Here is a 20,575-nt window from a genome sequence, read left to right as displayed (position 1 = left end):
GAGGAGCAAAGAGGAGGGAAGTGGGAAGAGGGGTGTCGAGGGACATGCTGGGCTCAGCTTAGGACACGGCAAGTGTGGACGGACTGGCTGCAGGAGGTGACAGTGGAAGTCAGAGTGTGAGTCCTTACCCAGTGTTCTGCTTCGTCTCCCCGACAGGAACTTCCACTGCTGGGTGGAGTCGTGGATGGACAGGCCAGACCTAAAGCCGGGGATATGAAGGATGGCAGGCCCTCGACCCCACGCCCCAGGAGAAGAGTGAAGGTGGGTGGTGGGCATGGCCCCGTTACCCAGAGGAGGAAACAGAGGCTCACCCAGGGTCCCTCGGCTGGAGAGGGGGCAGAGCTGGGATTCTAACCCAAAGGCTATCGACTGGTCCACATGAGTGCCAGGTGGACCTCACTGATATTTTATAATACGCCTCTTTGATGATTTGAAAAATAATTCACACACAGCAGAAAATATGGAGAAGCATAAAGACCAAAATCAAACATCTTTGTCCTCGTCCGTATCATTAATGCTCACACACAGCTTCCAATAATTTCAAATGAATCCTTTCTCAGAATAATAGTTTAAATATACACAGAATATAATAGCTAGGCTCTAATGATGTTGAGATCTTGTTATTAGAACTTTTTAAAAATCACTTTGTGATATAATAATACATGTTTTATAGAACAAGATCTAGTCGTGGAGTCAACAAGTCCCCTCGTTTGCTGGTAGAGATGAACAGTTGTTTATTTATTTATTTCCGGTTATCTGTGACACTATGGAGTGATACGAAAATATCTGTGGTTCTTATGAGTGACAAGTCAACAGGGCACCTAAGACTGTGGTTTGTGGTCTGCTTTCACAATCAAAGGAAGTGTTATCAAAATATAGTGAAAATAAAGATGTCATTTTTTTTCTCATCTGAGTTCATGAACTCTTGAATTCCTATTTCCTGCGCCCTGGGCGGGGGCGGTCCATGGACCCCGAGCGAGGAACTCTGGCCGCACGTGGCCTTTTATTCTGGCCCTGTCACTCCTCCATATAGTACGAGCATGTCTTTATCAGATACTTTTCTGTGATTTACGTTTTAATTTAATGTTACCTCATTCCATCAAATGGATGCATCGTAATAGAGCTACCAAGTGGCTAGTCCTCAACATTTAAATCTGTGACCAGTTTGAGGCAGTCGTAAACCACACCAAGATAAACATCTAGCTCTCCTGTCCTGCAGTCAGCGCACACTCCCTGACGATGTGTTGGGCACTGACTGCTACTCAGTCTGGGCAGGAAACCAGACAGACACACGCCCTTGCAAAGTATTGCGAACTGCTTGGCGCCCTCATTTCCTTAAGTGCCTTGGGATAACTTTTTTATCTATCAAACAGATAGCATTTTGTGCATCCTCTATTAGGTGGATACAAATATCCCCATGTGAAGCTAGGACTTAGAGAAGTGAAGTAGCCTCCCCGAGGTCACACAGCTCATAAGAGGCTGGGCTCAGATTTGAACCCCAGAAGCTGCATTCCAGAGTCCCCATTCTTAATTCTTGCCCCATGTCGCCTTCTTAGAAATGGAGTCCCTGAGTCGAAGGGCTGAATGATCTCGAGGTTTCCTGCTACGTGTGGTTGAACTGTGGAAGGTTTTGGAGGGTGTCATCCTCCCTAAAGCCCAGGTCCATCTCTCCCTCCTCCTCCCCCGACCAGGGACATACTGCTGCGGCCCTGTTCCCGTTCGTGCCATCAAGGAGGGCGACCTGAGCACCAAATACGACGCCCCTTTCGTCTTTGCTGAGGTCAACGCTGACGTGATAGACTGGATCCGGCAGGATGATGGGTCTGTGCACAAGTCCATCAACCACTCTCTGGTCGTGGGGCTGAAGATCAGCACGAAGAGTGTGGGCAGAGACGACAGGGAGGACATCACCCACACCTACAAGTACCCGGAGGGTAGGTGCCTGCAGGCTCAGAGCCGCCCATCAGCTCTGCCTTGCAGATAAGCAGCCGATTTCACCAGCCCGTCGGGCTTGTGTGTACGTGCTCGTGGGCGCGTGTGTGTTTTATCTAGCAGCCTGCATACAACAGCGACCTGTAGATCACGCTCCATTTTAAGGAATTTTTTGGAAACCAAGTGCAAACTTGACAAACATACTGTGAGGACAGTGGTGAAGGATGATTCATTTAGGAAAAGAATTCTGTATTCCATAAAAGGATTCCGTTTGGTTTTTAAGCCTCACTTTCTTGGTGGGTTTGACTCTTAATAAAACCAAAAGGGACGGCTGTTACATACGAGGGGCATGCATCTCGACAGAAGAATTATAATGTCCATGTTGTTTGTTAACAGAACTTATCAGTAGTGGGGGCTACAGCGATAGATGGGCACATCTGTGCTTTTTTATTGTGATGTGTTTGTGGTGGAGAGGCTTGAAAGTTCAGAAGGGCCATGGAAGAGAGGTTCCTGGAACCCTGTAGCGTTTATTGTTGCAGTATTTCATGTACAGCTGGGGAAAACGGGCATGAAGATAGATGGGGAAGGTTTAAATTAAAGAGAAATGGGCCAAAAGAAACTCATACTAAGATGGGCTCAATCAGACATAAAGATGAAGCTTCTTTCTGCTACCAGCGTTAAATCAGTAGGGGGAAAGGACGTGGTTTATTTTAAAAATTGGATTTTAGCACATCCAATGGCCAATTCAAGATGACAGTTATTTTCTAAGCATCTACTATGTGCCAGGCACAGTGGGATTCAGAGAAGGGACTAAGAAACCAGAGCCCCTGCCTCATCTGACCCCCACTGACTTTCCAGGGCTGACTGGGGTTGGGTATTAAGTGGTCATACTCTAGATGGAAGGGATAAAACGGAAGGAAAAGGTGCATTCCCTGAAAGGCTGAGAGCTGATGGTTTGATAGAAAAAATAGCTGTGTACCCAACAACACTGGGGAAAAAAAAGGAGCATAGGGGAGAGGTAAACGGAAGGTAAAGGAAGGGACAGCCATTCCTACTGGAGGGCATAACAGGGAGAAGGGAGGGAAAGGATTTCAGGTAGAAGTAGTCCCCGTGCAAATGCTTGGAGGTGATGAAGTCTCCATTGTAGTAGTGCCTACTATGCACCAAGAACTGTTGTAGGCATTGGATATGACTTAGTCCTCAAGATTCCAGAGTGTAAGCACATGAACAGAAAACAACCTGGTAGGCTAAAAAAAAAAAAACAAACATGTTAGGCAATAGGCAGCTGTGAAACTCCGGAAGACATTGTGACTCATTCATCTTGGGGAAGGAGGAGTCAGAAGGCTTCCTGGACTAGGGGTCCTTTGGGGCTGGGTCTTGAAGGATGATAGGAGTTTGCGCATGGGAAGTAAATCAAATACTCTCCTCTTCCTGGCACAGTGATGTAAAGAAGGGGCTCCTTCAGGGCTGCTCTGAGTCACCAGGACTCTGAGAAGCCAGCTTGCCCTGCCCCAGTCTCCTTCTCGCTGATCCCCCTTCCAGCTCTGCTGAAGCTCTCTTCCCTGTCCCCACAGGATCCCCAGAGGAGAGGGAAGCCTTCACCAGGGCCAACCACCTGAACAAGCGTGCTGATAAAGAGGAGACGGGGGTAGCCATGCGAATCCGTGTGGGCCAGGACATGAACTTGGGCAGCGACTTTGACGTCTTTGCCCACGTCACCAACAACACCACCGAGGAGCACACAGGCCGCCTCCTGCTCTGTGCCCGCACTGTCAGCTACAACGGGATCCTGGGCCCCGAGTGTGGCACCAAAGACCTGCTCAACTTTTCCCTGGAGCCCTTCTCCGGTAAGGCCCTGTGTTCCTGGGGCAGCTGTTGACCACACTGACGACGTGCAAGGTAGTGCCCTGAGCACTGAACGTGTACAGTCCATCCCCCTCACTCTGGGTCAGGCCCTGTCCTCAGCACTTTATAAACAGCAACCGGTTAATTCTTATAACGAAAGTAGGAGGTGGATTCTTTTATGGCCCCCACTTTCCAAATGAAAAGAGTGATCATAGAGAGGTTAAGTAACTTTCCCAAGGCCACACAGTCATGGAGTGACAGGACTGAGACTTGAATCTGTACGCTTAGCAGCTATACTATTTGTTCCATCTCATCTTCGCGTGACCCCTGACTGCTTTCCCAGACTCTCTGCTGCCCCTTCCAGAGAGTTCCTTTTCTCTGTCTCCAGCAACTCACAGCACAGGAGCCTCTCCCCAGAGCCCCTTTGAGAACCTCTCCTGTTCCTATAGAGGGTCTCAGGCTCAGGCAGAAGAGGTTCGAGACCAGCGCTGCCCAGAGAACTTTCTGTGATGGTGAAGATGTTCTGGGTCTGCGTTGTCTGGTGCGGTGCCCACTAGCCCAGTGTGGCTGTTGAGCACTTGAAATGTGGCTAGTGCCACAGCTGAACTAAAGTTCTAATTTCTTAACTTAATTAAATAACAAAGTTGAACAGCCGCACGTAGCCAGAAGCTGCCCTGTTGGACCGTGTAGCTCTAACAGCGATGGGAGAGGAGAGTGCTTTCCATCCAGCCCTGATCGCCTCCTCTTAAATGGCTCCGGCGACTGGCCTGGCCTCCCTGTGAGCAGATCCCCTTCCCTGTTTGGGGCTGAAAGAATGTAAGTACTTAACTCAGCCCTCAGCCCTGGGCAGAGCCTCTGTCGCCCCAGCTTCCTGGTCATTGTCCGCTTGATCCCTTTCACCGCCGGCATTGTCTCCATGCCTGGTTACCTCCCTAAAACTAAGCCGGAGGCCCTGAGAGGGGTTGTGGCTGCCGAGGTCACTCAGTGAGGCCACATTGAGCTTGGTCTCCTGTCCCTACCCCCCAGCAGCCTGATCCTGTTTCTTGTGTTTGGAGCCTGCAGGCGTGAGGGGGGCGGAGGGGTCTTGGAGTTGGGAGAGGACCCAGGGACAGTGTGATGTGAATAAAACATCAGTCCACCCTGGGCCTCTGTCTCAGCCACCATGGGCACTCCCGGAGCCACACGCCCAGCTCAGGCCCTCTGTCAGGGTCTCTGAGCAGGGGTGAAGCTCTCATGACAGAGCCATTTGACACCAGGGCAGGGGCCCCAACACTTAAGCTGTTAAAAGGCATGTTTGGAGGCCAGACTTGGCTTTAAATCTGGCCTCTCCCACCTTCTAGATATACAAACTTGGGCCTCGAATCATCTCGCCCCTCAAATGGGGCAATAGCACGCCCCTGATGGGCCGCTGTGAGGACTGAAGGAGATACGTGCTCAGGAAATATCTGGAGAGTGTGAAACTGATAGGGTGGGGCCCTTCGCTCCTCACTGAGCAGCAGTGCAGACAAGCGTGGGGAGACTGAGAAGCGCCGTGGGCCTTTCCTGAGCACCTGCCTCCCCAGACAGTGGTCTCAGGGCTGGGCTCAGTGGATCCTGATACCCTGCTAATCTTGATGGCACACAGAGGCCCCGGCCCTCACCTCTGCATCCAGGCCCCGAGTCAGGGGCGGGGGTCTGTCCCTACAGGTGTGTGGAGTGGCCGGGACACCCAGTTCCCAGTTCCTGCAATTCTGCCGAGAGGCTGTGGGCTCCTGGCTACTTCTCTTCTCCATTGCAGGCGTCAGGTTCCCCATTCGTACAAAGGCTGGTTCATCTTTGAAGAGCCCTCCCAGCTCCTTTGTGCGAATGCACACATGTCAGTTCCTTCTCATGCTCAGAACTGCTTGAAAGGGAAGACGTGTCTTTCCTGGAATCTGGATAAGAAGGTGAACTCTAGCCCTGAGCCTCGGATGCCAGAATAACTTCCTCCCAGGCCTCGGTTGAGTCACCCTTTGCCTCTCAGATGCGTGGGGGCTCTTTGGAGCTTTGTTTTGCTTCAGTCATGCCCACCAGCGTTTCTCATCTCCCCGGGGATGTGTTCACAGCAGAGGGGTCCCTCCTGTTGAGGAGACCCAGGAGGGGCACAGCCTGCCTGCCAGGAGAGGCCAGAGGAGGGCAGAGATCCTATGTGTCGCCCTCAGGCTGGAAAGGGGAGCTAGTCCAGATGTCCTATTGAGGCCCCCAAGGCCAAGGTCAACCTGAGACAGAGTCTCCCACCCTTGGAGATCCTGCGCTTTGGCTGAGTTGCCAGTTATTCTTTGATGATAAGATCTGGGGAATTTCCACATGTTAGTCGACAGGAAGGCAGGCCCAGGACAGCTGATCGGAATCCAGGCGCAACCACCGCTGCCTCCAAGCTGTCCTGCTCTCTACCTTCCTGCCCCCACCCTTTCGCTTTCTCTGTGCCCTCCCCTCTCCAGGTGGGTCCCTGGGAAGGCAGCCAGCTCCATCTCTGTGATTACTTAAGGAAACATCTAAGGAATGAGTGAGACCAACTGTACACGTTTTCTTCTCTCGGCCAGCATCTGGCCCGAGGCGAAGGCCAAGGTCCCTGCTGTGGATGGCAGTTCTCAAAGGTCCAGCCCCATCCTGGCCTCAGCCTCTTGGAAAAGTGAACAGTTGGGGCCACCTCCTCCAGCTCCGGGAGGACAATGTTTCCCTTCTTTCCTGTGGAGCTGGTCAGTGTTTCCACTCTGCGCCACCAGGTCCTGACCTAGGAATTTTCACTCCTTTTTGTCCTCTTTGGCAGAAGCTTTGGTTTGCCTCCCCCCTCCCCTCGCCACCACGTCTTCTGAGCAGAGGTGGGGCAGATCCAACCTGGGAATGAATGGCTAGGAGGGTGGGCACGCATTTTCCAGAGAGCGGGATGGGGACATCAGCATGCACGTCCAGGACCTAGACCTTGACTCACACGGAGAAGTTGTCTGTCTACCCAGGTCTTATAGATGACCTCTCAGTGGGCGCTAACTGGTCTAGGAACCCCTGACCCTTGCTACCCTCCCTGTTTCATAGTCAGCGTGGGTCTCAAACTCGGAGCCCCTCAGCAGACAAGAATATGCAGCCCAAACTGAATAAACTTGACTTTGTTTGCTGATGTTTGCTTTTATCAGCTCCACTTACGGCAAATAATGATGAAAAGGTTCTCTAAGCAAAAAAGGTTAAAAAGTACACAGCGAGTGGACGGAAAGAAAAATAATGAGCAAATCGTGAGGATTTTTTCCGATGTCTAAAAAATCCCATGAATGGCTGGAGTTTGGGAAATGCTGGTCTGGTTGGGGGAGGGAGGACGGGTGGCAAAAAAGAGGCACCAGCATCTCCCGTCATGGCACTGGGATGGCAAGGAGAGGTTGGCTGGGCTCCACGGAGCCCCAAGACCATCCCTCCAACATTCTCGTTTGACAGGGAGGCCTGAGGAGCAGAAGGAATTTGCCCAGGTTTCTCTGTGACCCAGTGGACAAGCAGGGCCTGGCCCAGGCCTGTGGATTCTCAGCGCTGTGACCTTTTCATTGCTCTCTGCCTCCTATAAGCTGACCTCTGGTGCCCTAGGGCTTCAGTGTTCTTGTCAGGAAAATGGGGCTAAAATCCACACTGTGCTTCTCTGCAGTGGGAGGAGTGGGCTCTCCCGGCCTCTTTCTCACCCCATTGCTGTGTCACTTTTGCTTTGAAATGACCTCTGGTCTTAGCTCTGCCTAGCAGGTGCCAGATGTGGAGAACAGAGGAGAAACAGAGAGGGGAGGTCACCTTCCCAGGCTCGCACAGCCAGTCAGTGGCCATGCAGGGCCAGCTTTCCCGATTTGAACACTTACTGGCAGAAGTATTTCTTCATCTGTAAAATGGGTACAATTCCACTAACTTAATGGAGGGAAATGGAGGTTCTGACAGGTGGAATGACTTGTTAGCTATCACCGGCTAGCAAAGGGCAGGGGTAGGATTAAAGCCAAGGCCTGTCAGAGCTCCAGCCTCCCCTCCCCACTTCCTCCCTGGGAGCCCTGAAGCCAGGGCAGGTAAGGGAAAGTCTTGGGACCTGCCCATCCATTCCCCAGCTGTGTGACCTCAAGCTCATTCCTTGCCCTCTCTGTGCCTCGTGGAAATGCCATCGGAGAGGTGGGGGCCATGATTCAGACATCATGAGTGTTCTCCCTTCTCCCCTCCTGCAGAGAAGAGCATTCCCCTTCGCATCCTCTACGAAAAGTACTGTGACTGCCTGACCGAGTCAAATCTCATCAAGGTGCGGGGCCTTCTCATCGAGCCAGCTGCCAACAGCTACCTGCTGGCCGAGAGAGACATCTACCTGGAGAATCCAGAAATCAAGATCCGGGTAAGGGCCACATCCCAGGACACGTCCCCACTGCATCCCTGCAACCTCAAGATGCTCCAGACTTCCTCAGATCCTAGCTTCACCGAAGAAAAGCATCGTGAAGCAGACAGAACTTGGGACTCAAAGCCCCTAGGAATGAATCCTAAAGTCCCAGAGTGCTAGGGTCATGGCATTTAAGGATCTCAGAATCATGGACTCTTAAACCCTAAGCTCCTGAGCCTATAGCCCCAAGCCCTGAGGCCCTGGTGGGTCAGGAAACGGTGGGAGAGTTAAGGGCATGGACTCTGGAGTCTGACTGCTTGGGTTTATGCCTGGGTGGCCCTAGCATGTTACTTTGCCCCCAGTGCCTCAGTTTATTCATCTGGAAAATGGGTGTTGTAAGGATTAAATATGCATCTATAGGAAGCACATAGACCCATATCCAGTGCATTTTAAGGGCTCAATATAAACTAACTATTCTTATCACCATCTTCATGGTCATCACAGTGATTCACTTGGAAGAGCCACAGCCCCAGAGCCCCAAAGGCAACAGTTACAAATAACTGGTAAAGAGTGGAGGGGGAGGGAGGGAGTGCTGTGTGCCATACTGTCTGCTGGGAACTTGCTCAGTTAATCTTCATGAGAACCCTGCAGTCAGGCATTTCTCTTCTATGAAGAAACCGAGGCTCAGAGAGGGTAGTAACTTTGCCAAGGTCACACAACGAGGAAAGGGAAGAGATCGGCCTGGCTCCAAATCCTTTGCTCTTTCCACTCCAGACTCCAGAACAAAGGAGGTACTTTACACATCCCGTGGGTGGCATAGAGCATCACTGCATGAAGGAGGCCTGGGCAGGTATCCTTATCTGTGTTCCTGGATGAGGCAGGAGTGATTGTGGCAGAGCTCGGCAAACACTGGGCCAAAGTGCAGCAAAGACAGAGATGGCCCAGTCGGGACCCTGCCTGCCCTCGAGGGGCTCTGGGCCCCTCTCCTTCAATGCTGCCCCTGACATCTGCCCTGTGCCTCTTCCAGATCCTGGGAGAGCCCAAGCAGAACCGCAAGCTGGTGGCTGAGGTGTCGCTGCGGAACCCACTTACGGTGCCCCTATCTGGCTGCGCCTTCACTGTGGAGGGGGCAGGCCTGACCGAGGAGCAGAAGGTGGTGGAGATGTAAGTGCTGGGCCCTCCAGCGTGGGGGCCCTGGGAGCAGAGGGCAGAGGCTCGTGCGGGGTAGGGTGCCCTCAGGCCCCAAATCCATGTCTGTAACCCCCTCCTCTCATCGCTCACTCACCCACCCGCACATCTGCCTAATATCCCCGAGTCTATTCCCAAATACCCACACGTTAACTGCATTCTGTGCACACATCTTCACAAACCCGAACAGTTACACTTTTAATCACCAAGCACTACCTCCGGATACAGAGGTCTTCACAAACACACAGGTGTCCACAACTGAATGTCTCCCTGTGTGCCCGTGTGATGTTCCCTCGTGGGTACATGTTTATATACACATACACATTTCTTATTTTTCATTTTGTCATTGTAATGCAATTTACATACAGTAAAAAATCACGGAGGTACAGTCCAAGGTCATGCATGTGATCCCGTGAGCATCCACACTCTTACCCCCAAGCACACCATCCACTTACACACACACACTCCCACATACACACACCCTGGCTCCTCTGCACATAGAAGGGCAGGTTGCCCAGGCCCTCAGAGAGCGGAGAGTGGTGAGCAGGGCCCATTTTATTCTTGTCAGCATTAAGCTATACATCCCTGGAGGCTGTGGGCTAAGATCTCAGTAGTCACATGTCATCCTGGCCTGTCCCCAACACGAGGACCAGACCAGACTAGGGCCCCTCTCCTCATGTTCTTTCTCTCTCTCCCTACAGCCCGGACCCTGTGGAGGCAGGGGAGGAAGTCAAGGTGAGGGTGGACCTGCTGCCCATGAATGTGGGCCGCCACAAGCTGGTGGTGAACTTTGAGAGCGACAGGCTGAAGGCAGTGAAGGGCTTCAGGAACGTCATCGTCGGCCCTTCCTAACGGGCCCCCGTGCCAGCCCCACCTCAGCCAGCTGAGGGCCCCAAATTGACCCCAATCTTTATCCCAAGCTAATGAGCAAAATTTGCCCCTTCCTGGGCCTCAGACCCCAGGGCAGGGGTGGGATGCTGGTAGGGGTCTTTGGAATGGAATGTCTTTCTCTCCTATCTTGTTCCCCTGAACCTGGCTCCCCACCCCCTCATCTGTGAGGGATGTTTTGTGCTTCCTCCGTGGGAGTCCTGATCTTGGCTGACTGGGCCTGGGGCAGGGGGAGGTTAGAGGGGCTGGGGAGGCAGGCCTCCTGCCTCCCTTTCCAGCCCAGATGCCTGCTGGAAACCAACCGACCAATCGCCATATTGTTTGATCTACCCCAGGGCCCCTTGGAGTAGACAAAAAAAAATTATGCCCAATAGCCAGATCAAGGAACGCAACTCTTTAGAGTGTCCTGAACCCCTTCCCCAGACTGTGCCCGGGCCCTAGGGCCCCTTGGCAGAGCCAGAGCAGGTGCGGATGGGAAGGGTCCCGGGAATAGGCCAGACCCATGCTCCCCACAACATCCCAGCAACCCTGGCCCCATAGTCCTCCCTGCCACCCCCACCTCTAGTTATGAGGCACCTACTAAGTGCCAGGTGCTTCCTGTGCTCACTGGTACTCACACAACCACCAGCCCATGTCATCATGACAAGAAACTGCAGAGGAGGGGCTGCTTTCCCAATGAGGAGACTGTGGCTGGAAGAAGGGAGGCGGCCCACTCTGCACCCGTGGGCTCCTGGATGTTTGCAAGGCCTGGGTAATGTGAAGGGGCCAGCATGGAGCCCGGGCCTTTTGACTCTGAGTCCACTGCCCTGTTAAGGCGCCCAGAGCTGAGAATGTCAGAGAGGCCATTTGCGACCTGTTAGAAAAGGATCCAGTGAGGAGGTGGGGGCGGGGATCGGAGGGGTCAGAGCCCTAGGTTGGAGCCCCAAGTCCAGCCAGCCACTGCCTTCCCCTCACTGGGCCTCGGTCTCTTCATTGGTCACAGGAGTGCTTGAACACAAGCGCATCCCCAAGGCCCTCTCAGCCCTGCACTTCCAGTGCCTTATGTGGCCCAGCCTTGCCAGTGACAGGGAGTCCTACTCCCTGTCTTCGCAGAGCCTTGGGTCACAGGCCCACGGATTCTGAGTGCGAAACTATGACCATGAGCACCCTCCTGCCCCAACCCTGAGTCCCTCACCTGTGCCCAGGCACCTTGCTTCAGAGCCCCATTCAGGAGAAAAGAGCCCCAGGGGCCCCTGTCCTACCCATGAGCCTGCCCACCGCAATGCCTAGACGTCACAAGAGCCTTAGCTGCCTGTGCTGGTCACTCACCAACAAGACTGCATCTCAGCAACGCCCTCTTTGAGGAGCCTGGGCCCTGGAACACAGCCCTTGCCCCAACCAAGCGCGGGGATCCCACGAGTTGCCTTTTCTGGCTTTAACCCTCTCTGTCTCCATGTGCCTGGGCTTCCCTCAGCCTGGAAGAGGGAAGCGGGGAGAGTTCTGTATCTGGAGAGGGGTCACAGCCTCCTGGGCCCCCAGAATCCCAGAAGGGGACGTGGGGAGAGTCACGCTGATGCACTTAGAACTATCTGCTTTGCACAGGATGAAGCACAAAATGAGCCGACGTGTATATGTTCTATATAAATATTGCTCAATTTCTCTATGGTTTTATAAACACTTTGGGGTTCCAAACAGTAGATATGCTTTTGAGCCATAAGGAGCGAGCACTGAAATAAAGAGTTTATTTTTCACATTCAAACAAGGTCTGGTCCATTCCTCTGCATGCTTTTGAGGAGCATGGGTGGGTGAGCTCACTTACATTGGACCAGCCACCTCCTGCCTAAAGCCTTTCCCCAGCCTCAGCACCTCCCTCAGATCTAAACTTTACTAGCATTTAAGGCTCTACACTGTCCAGCTCCATCCTCATCCCCTTCTTTGAACAAGCCATGTTTGTGCCTGAATGAACTTCCTGTTTCCCTTCTAACATCCTGTGCACTCGTCAACCTTTTGGCTTTTGCATGTATGTAATTCCCTGAGCTTAGAGTACCCCTCTTCTTACTCATCTTGTGAATACCTACTCATCCTATAATGCTTAACACCAAAGTCACCTCTTCTGGGAAGCCTGCCCAGATTTCTTCTCAGGCCCCTAGAGCTCTGGAACACAGACCAACTCAAACATTTATCCCCGTGACTTTCAGTTCCATGTTGATATATCTATCCCCTTCCCCATCCTGTCTGAAGTCCTCAAGGCCAGGGACCAAGTATCTCTTAAACAGATGCTAATAAATGCTGAATTGGTAAATCATTGTGTTTCAAATCAGCTCGCATAAGACCAGTGCTGTCCAGTAGAAATATAACTTGAACCACAAATGCAAGCCACATATGTAAATTTAAATTATTCCAGTGGCCATATTACAAAGAGAAAAAAAAACAGGTAAAATGCATTTAACCTAGTATGACTGAAATACTGTTACTGTAACAGAATTAGCATAAAAATTATTAGTGAGATATTTTACATTCTTGTTTTCATACAAAGTCTTTGAAATGTGGTGTATATTTTGCACTGACAGCCTGTTTCAATTCAGACTAGCTGCTTTTCAAGTGCTCCGTGGCCACGGCGGGCTCTGGCTACCACATTGTTACTGAACAAGGACTCGTGCACCCACAGTGTAGAAAGTCAAACTTTGCCTGTGGGTGTTTGCAGCAAAGGGTTTATTTGTAGGGCACCAAGCAAAGAGAACAGGCAGCTCAGTCTCCAAAGACCCAAACTCCCCGATGGCTTTCAGACAAGGGTTTTAAAAGTTGTAGGATGCACGATCCGCTCATGGACCTTCTTCGGACTGGTTGGCGGTGTAGTAACAGGTGATGTTTCAGGAATCTCAACCTTCTGGTTCCAACCAGTCTGGGGTCTACGTGCTTGTGGTCAGCCCATAGTCACCCTCCTTCACCTGGGCGGGGGGTCTTAGTTTCTGCTAAAACGACTGAAAGATACACATCAGATTGTTATCTATATCCCTTCAGGAGGAACTAGGAGTGTCCTGTGACTCTGTTGTCCTCATTACTAACTGCTTGATTCTGCTCTTTGGAACTCAGGAAGGCCTAGGAGACAAAAGCCTTTCTTTTTTTAAACAAACAAGAAACGGGAGACACAGGCTACCTGAGAAGCCTCCACAGGGTCCTGCTTGGTTTCAATCCCCACTTGTCTCTGATATTCCTCAATCCTGAGGGGAACAGAGGTGGGACAAGGAAGGGAATAAAGTTTGGGATGGAGAGGTTAATCATAAACTTGGCAGGGGGACTCAGTTTCAGTTGGACGGCACCAGGTCTAGATTGATTCCAGGAGTGTGGGGACTTGGTCATTCATCTCATTCCCCACCAGTGAAGCACAGATAAATGTTTGTTGATTGAATAGATGATGGAGGGCAATCCCTGCCCTCAGGGAATCATGTTGAAACATCTGACATGCACCTAAAAAATAAATCAAAATCAAAGTGCGACATCACATTTTCTGGGGGCCGAATCCTTCTGTCCCTTGAAAACTACTCTGGCTTAGATGGCCTGAACATTTTATCAATTAGTGGCCAGCAAGGAAATAAAAACCACTTGGTTATTTCAGGTGGAGAGGGAGTTCATAAGGGAAATTGATGCCAAAGGCATCTGAAGTGCTAAGAGCAGAGGGAGCAGGAGTGTTGCCCAGAAATTGGGAAGCAGCTGCTGCCTGGGATGGTCAGGAGCCCAGGAGCCGGTACCCACCATCCAGCTGCTGGAGGCACTGCCACTGCACCCCTGGAACCAAAATGCTGCTGAATCTATGAATCCTGCTGAAGTTGGTCCCGGCAGGAGCCAGAGGGAGAGGGGTATCTCTCATGGTTCTGCCTTCTCCCCCCCGGCAGACCCTAACCAGAAACTAGCTGGTCGGGGGCTCTGGCAAATATCATTTTCAGGCTTCCAGTCCCTGAAAAACAGAGATGACAAGGCAAGGGTCCAGGGGGAATGGAGCTGAGTAGCTGATACCTGCTGCTCTCTCTGCGAAGAACACACTTACCCTCACCTCCACCTAAGGAACTCTTCCTCAGCCTCCAAAACCCTGCTCCAAAGACATCTCCTCTGCTAAGCCTTCCTGGACTACAGCCAACTGCTTCAACCTCTGGCTCCTCTCCGCATATTATAGAGAAACTTTTGCAACACTCAGGTTGGCCTGGATCAGGACCAGCTGGGTGTACTCCTGGCTCACGCTCTGGAGCACTCCAAGAGCTGGGTCAGGGCACCCCTCCCACAGGGCGACCCCCAGGTGGACTCAGGACTGGCACCTCTAGCTCCCAAGCCTGACTGCCTCCCCTCTAAAGAACAGGGACAGGGCTGGCCCAGCCAGGTCTGCCAATGCTGGGTTCTGATGTCCAACAGACCCTGGATCAAATTCTGGCTCTGCCACGGATTCACAGTGTGGCTTCAGGCAGATTCTCAACCTCTCTGTGCCTTTGCATCCTTACCTGTAGAATAAGGATGATTTGGTGTTTACTTTCATGACCAATGCACAAGTTCAGTAAAGCAGTGCACATAACATATTTAGCTGGCTCTTGGCACATTCTAATCGTAACAGCCAACTTTCCTCCAGGTCAGGAACTTTTACATGCACTGAGTTACTGACTCCTCAAACAATCTTATCAGGCTGTCCCCCCCATTTTACAGATTTGATAGTCACACAGCCAGTAAGGTGCAGAGCGGGGATTTGAACCCAGGCAGCCTGCCCTCTCCAGTGCATGGCCTAGCCCAGAGGAGGTCTGATTTCTACCTGGACCCTCCCTTCCCACCATGTCCCCAGGTGCACAAGGCAGAGGCTTCCACAAAAGCCCTCGTGGAGGGGGGAGGGGAGGTCTGATCAGGTCCATCTTTCCACCCCTAAAAGTCCCTCTCCTCTCCAGCTGCTCTTGTTTACCTAGGATGCCTGCCAGCTCACCCCTTGGCCTCAAGCCAAGCCCAGAATAACAGAATGTTGACCAAGTCCTAGAGGCGAGGCTTAAGAGGGAGGGCCAGGCAGGGGCCTCCTAGAAACACATGCACCCTGGGGCCAGGACTGGGTCGGCACATACACTTCCCAGCCTCCCCACCTCCCTCCCTGACAGGCCTGAGCAGATGCACAGAGACACCCGCCCACAAGATCGTGAAGCCCTGTGTTTTGTTTCAAGAGGCAAAGTCAAAAGTGTTCCATTAAAAGCAGAAGAAATGAAACAATGGTGATGCACGCTTGAGAACAGGGATCCCTAACGACCGAAGCTGAGCAAGAGAAGCAGACACCAAAGACCACGATCCACATAATTCCACCTGTGTGAAGTTCATGAACTCATCGACAGTATCAGAAGCTGGTGTTGTGAATGGAGAAAAATGGATTAAGACAAAAGTGCTGTGATAACACACAACCAAGACAGGGTTCTTTTAAAATGGATTTTACGAAATGAATGAAGATATAGGTTTCTTATTCAACACAAATGGACAGTGGATTTGACTTTCTAAAGACTTTTTGTATCATTAAAACAAGAACATTTTTGATGTTGGAAAAGAAAGATGGCACATTAACAGATGAAAGTTTGTATGCCTGGAATTTTTTGCAGTTGGATTTGAATGAGTATGACCTTGTGGAATGTGACTTTAGTAAAATTTCTAACACTTTGAAAAAAAAAAGGAGTTAAGGCTGTTTTTTCCTGCAGGGGAGAGACTGGACAGGAGCACGAGGAGGCTTGGGGGCTTTGGGATGGCTTTGGTTTTCTTCATCTGGGTGCTGGGTTACCAAGTACATCAGCCTGTGAAAATGTATCTTCTATACACATATAGTGGTGCTCTTTGTATATGTAGGGTTGACTTCAATAAAAGTTCAAAAATGTAGTTCTGGAATGTTCTAGAATTAAGTCCAAAGTGGGGTGGAAACTTGATCCATAGACCTAGGACAATGGGAGTAGTATGTCTCCCCTCAACAGGGAAAGGTCAAGAGAAAGCCAAGAGCTAGAAGGTTGGGCTCAAAAACGTAGTTACCATGTGACCCAGCATTTCCACACCTGGGTATAAACCCAAGAGAACTGAGAACATACAACCACACAGGAAGTTGCATATACATGTTCATAGCAGCCTTATTCATAATAGCCAAAAAGTGGAAACAAACTAAATGTCCATCAACCAATGAATGTTTAAACAAAATATGGCCTATCCACACAGTGGAATATTATTCAGCAATGAAAAGGAATGAGGTACTGATACACGTTCCACATGGATGGACCTTGAAAACATACTCAGTGAAAAGAAGGCAGTTACAAAAGACCACATATTGTGAGTTCATTTCTATGAAATATCCAGAAAAGGCAAATGTATGGAGTGATTATCTGGGGCTGGGGTGGGGTTGTAGGGACTGGGAGACGGGGACAGCTCAAAAGCATGGGGTTTCTTTTTGGGGTAATGAAAATGTTCTAAATTTGATTGTGATGCACAATTCTTTCCAAAAAGCCATAGAATTATACACTTTAAAAGGGTGAGTTGCAGCAAGTAGGGTATAGCTCAGTGGTAGAGTGCATGCTTAGCATGCACAAGGTCTTGGGTTCAATCCCTAGTACCTCCATTTGAAAAACCAAATAAATAAATAAATAAGCCTAATTAACTCTCCCCTGAAAAAAAGTTTAAAAAAATCTTTAAAGGGTAAGTTGCAAGGAATGTGTATTATAGCTCATTAAAGCAATTTGAAAATAAATAATACTCAACAGGGAAAAAAAAGGAAGGCTGAGCCCCAGAATCTCAGACTTGATTTAGGCTTAGGAAGTCTGCCTGGGTGTGCGCATGACCTTGGGTAAAGCTCTTCCCTTCTCTGGGCCTTAGTTGGCCCTGCTGTCAAAGGGGAGACAAGGGAGTTGCAGCAGAAAGGCCACCGATGTGGGCATGTTGTCCATGACCACGTCTGCTCCTTGCCCAGCCTGTGAAGTCCGGGGGTCGTCCGGGGGCTGGTAAACCCCTAGTTGTTCATCGAGGTCTTTGCACTCACAGTCAACAGGCCACATTTCATCAGTGGCCTTTAAAAGTGGCAGAAGAGACGCTTTTCCAAACATTGTTCCCGGCCACTGCTCCATGTCAAGGATACCAGAGGCACAGGTGAAAACCCCAGTTTCTCTCCAGGCCCTTAGTCAGCTCCCAACTCCCCATTAGCTCATTCCAAAGTCATCTGGAGTAGACAGACAGACAGACAGATGAGGGCCCGGGGAGAAATGCCAGCCAGACCAAGTAAGACAGGGATCTGGCTTCACTTGGTAAGTTAACCCCATTCACCCCATTCAGAAGGGGAAACAGCACTGGTGGGGCAGGGGCAGGGCCACGATCCCAGAGCCAAGGCTGAATCCAAGGACTTTCCTCTTTCCACTTGTCTCAAACAAGCCTAAGTGCGGACTATGTGCTCAGCCTGGCTGTTGTCCAGAAATGGTGAGAGAGGTGCCATGACCAAGGGTGGGCAGCCCCTCCCTGGGAGGCCTGGGCCTGTGTCCCCTCTCCCTTCTCTCTTGCTGTTTGACTTTGAGGAAGCCACTCTCCCTCTGGAGGCCTTTGTCACATTGGTGCTTTCAATTACTGCCCTGTTACCCAACCCAGGGATGTAATGATGGAAGGGAACGGGACTTGTAAATTGTAAAGGGCTGTAGACATGGAAGCCAACAGAAATTCTGGTCTTGGCTGAGGCTCATTTGTTTAACCCGTGCCTGCTACGGGTCAGGAAGGGATGCTGGTGGCCTGGACCAGGGTGTGGCTGCCTTGGAGTCATCTGAATGGATCTGAGGCATGCAGAGGAGATTCACTCATTCAACATCTTTTTTGGCTCCTACTGTGGGCCAGGTGCTGCATTAGGCCCTGGGGAGACAGTGGTCAGCGCGGCAGGCCTGTCCTACAGAGCAGTTAAGCAGCTCACCAGCGTAAAGTGACGTGTGTCAGAAAAATAGTCTAAGGCTCGGGACAACAGGGCCACCAGGACCATGATAGAAGCGAGGGGGCCGAGCATTACACGCATTAACTTGCTGGGTCCTCACAACACCCCATGAGGTGGGAGCTAGCATTACTTTCTCTGCTCTACAGGTGAGGAAACTGAGGCCCAGAGTGGTTATGTGACTTGTCCAAGGTCACACAGCTAGCAAACGGTGGAGACAGGATGCCAACCAGGCAGGTTGGGTCCACAGCAACTTTTCCTAACCCCTTGCTTTGTCATCATCTGTCTGGGGATGCAGACTTAGAAAACGAGAGGGTCTTCTTTGACAAGGAGGTCAGAGAAGACCTTCTGAGAATCTGATGCAGAAGCTGAGACCCTAGGGAAGAGGAGCTCGGCCAGGGAAGGGTTGGGGTGGGCGGGGCAGAGGCCGTTCCCCAGACAGCTGATGCTCTAGGTTCTGGGCCCCTCACTTGTGTGGGGCCTTGCTGACACCAGGATGGCAGGCAGCTGTGGAGTATTCCAGGCAGGGAGGGAAGCCAGGTTGCTATCAGGAAGCATTTCAGTGTAAACATTTCTGGGAAACAGCCTCAAAAACTCTCACTCAGAAGAAGGGAATCTGCAGCTTGTAAGTCTCCAGCAATTTGTTATGATTTCTTCTCACATTGCTCAGAAATTTTCACTTTTGTACCCAATTTTATATTTATAATTTTATTTTGTATTCTTTTTATTAAAGATAACTCTCCCAAATTAAAACTAAATCAGGGGGAGGGTATAGCTCAGTGGTACAGCACATGCTTAGCACGCACATGGTTCTGGGTTCAATCCCCAGTACCTCCATTAAATAAATAAATAAATGAATGAATAAACGTAATTACCCACCCACTTCACCCCCAAATCTAAATCCACAACGTGATAACACATGCTTCTCACCAGAATGGCTAAAATGCAATATATATATATATATCTATCTCAAATTGTCGGTGAAGATATGGAACAATGGGAACTTTTCTATGTGAGGGCCTGTAAATATGTATGACCCCTTTGGAAAACTATTTGCAGTATCTAAATGGAAGTTCATTTATCTTTGTGAGGCAGCAATTCCTCTCATGGATGTTTACCCAACAGGAATGAATCCATATATTCCCCGAAAGACATGTGCAAGAATGTTCTAAGCAGCCTTTTTTTTCCCCTAGTATTCCAAAGCTGAAAACAGCCTTAAAGTCCAACACTAGCAGAACGGGTTACAAATTGGTATAGTCATTCCAAGTAACGGAATGAATGAGGAAGAATAAATGACAGCTACATGCAACAACTTAATTGAATCTCACAAGCATGTTAAGCAAAAGATGCCAATCACACAGTACACACTGAATGATTTTATTCAGGTGAAGTTCAAACCTTGGCAAAACTCATGTGTGATGTTTGAAGTCAAATTGTGCTAACTTTTAGGGGATGGGTAGTAACTGGAAAGGGGCACCAGGGAGGTGTCTGGGGAGCTGATGATGGGCTGATCCTTTAGCTGGGAGCTGGTTTGTATGGGTGTGTTCAGTTTGGGGGAATTCATCCAGCCGTATGCATGTTGTACTCTAAGGAACCCCCACTCTAACGATATAAGCTTTAAGCCCCTTGAAACCTCGCCCTTGAGACTAGAGGAGGGTTTGAAATTTATTATCATGCAGTGGTTCCCACTGAAGGGTTGTGAGCAGCAGGTGATATAATCTCCTTGATGCTTTAGGAAGCTCCCTCCAGCCACCCCAGGGAGGGCGTGATAGCGCCAGGGTGGCAGTGGGGAGACTTGGGAGGGGCTGCAGAGGTGGCCACTGAAGGGAGAGGGGCAGAGAAGTCTTCCTGGGGGGGAACCTCAAGGGCACGCCTGGCATGGAAGAGGTGGAGGTGAGTGAGGAGGATTGTTTGGGCAAAGAGGGGGAGACTGAAATACAACAGGAGCAGCCAGTGTGGGGGTCCGAGGAGCAGAGGGAGGTCTGGTCTCTGATTATTCCACAAGTGCTTGGTTGCCCTCCGCCTAGCCAGGCCTTGAGCTCTAGCCCTGGCACCACCCGGAAGCCAACTCTCTCTCAGCCAACTCCCTTTTCATCCCTTTCCAGGCCCTGCCAGGCCCTCTAATGGAAACTTTGAGGGGCCCACAGCCAGCTCTTGGCGGCCACCCAGACCCTCACAGCGCTGACAATTTATCTCTCCTCAGTCATGACTGGTTTTTTTTTTTTTTTTTTCCTCTTTCTGGTTTTATTGACCCAAGCCTTCGTGAGGGCCTCTTTGGGGCAGACTTCAGGACTGACAATGTTGTATCTTGTCTCATTGAGGTGCCTGGAGGCACCCATTTTACAGATGAGGAAAGTGAGTTCTGACAAGCTGAAGTGACTTGGGGCCAAGATTACCCACTCAATAGGGGGCAGAGCTAGATGTCAGCAATAATGCCAATGATAGCTGCCATGTACTCG

The 20,575-nt window shown here is 50.6% G+C and overlaps 2 protein-coding genes across 2 annotated transcripts in view; one reads left to right on the top strand and one right to left on the bottom strand.

The window, feature by feature from the left end:
* Nucleotides 1-11,930, top strand: part of TGM2 (transglutaminase 2) — a 32,428-nt gene extending 20,498 nt beyond the window's left edge. Inside the window, 7 exon segments of the mRNA XM_006188624.3 lie at nucleotides 157-208; nucleotides 210-261; nucleotides 1,692-1,934; nucleotides 3,507-3,779; nucleotides 7,974-8,134; nucleotides 9,144-9,280; nucleotides 10,006-11,930. Coding sequence (XP_006188686.1) covers nucleotides 157-208; nucleotides 210-261; nucleotides 1,692-1,934; nucleotides 3,507-3,779; nucleotides 7,974-8,134; nucleotides 9,144-9,280; nucleotides 10,006-10,156 — 1,069 coding nt within the window. The 3' untranslated portion in view covers nucleotides 10,157-11,930.
* A 947-nt stretch (nucleotides 11,931-12,877) lies between these two features.
* RPRD1B (regulation of nuclear pre-mRNA domain containing 1B) overlaps nucleotides 12,878-20,575 on the bottom strand; it is a 77,445-nt gene continuing 69,747 nt past the window's right edge. Inside the window, exon 7 of the mRNA XM_032462286.1 lies at nucleotides 12,878-13,152. Within this exon, the coding sequence (XP_032318177.1) occupies nucleotides 13,144-13,152 (9 nt within the window). The 3' untranslated portion in view covers nucleotides 12,878-13,143. The remainder of the gene's footprint in view (nucleotides 13,153-20,575) is intronic.

This window comes from Camelus ferus, chromosome 19 (genome assembly GCF_009834535.1).
Source record: "Camelus ferus isolate YT-003-E chromosome 19, BCGSAC_Cfer_1.0, whole genome shotgun sequence".
In the NCBI taxonomy this organism is placed as follows: domain Eukaryota; kingdom Metazoa; phylum Chordata; class Mammalia; order Artiodactyla; family Camelidae; genus Camelus; species Camelus ferus.
The sequence above is the reverse complement of the archived record's forward strand: the minus strand, read 5'-3'. Positions and strand labels throughout refer to the sequence as shown.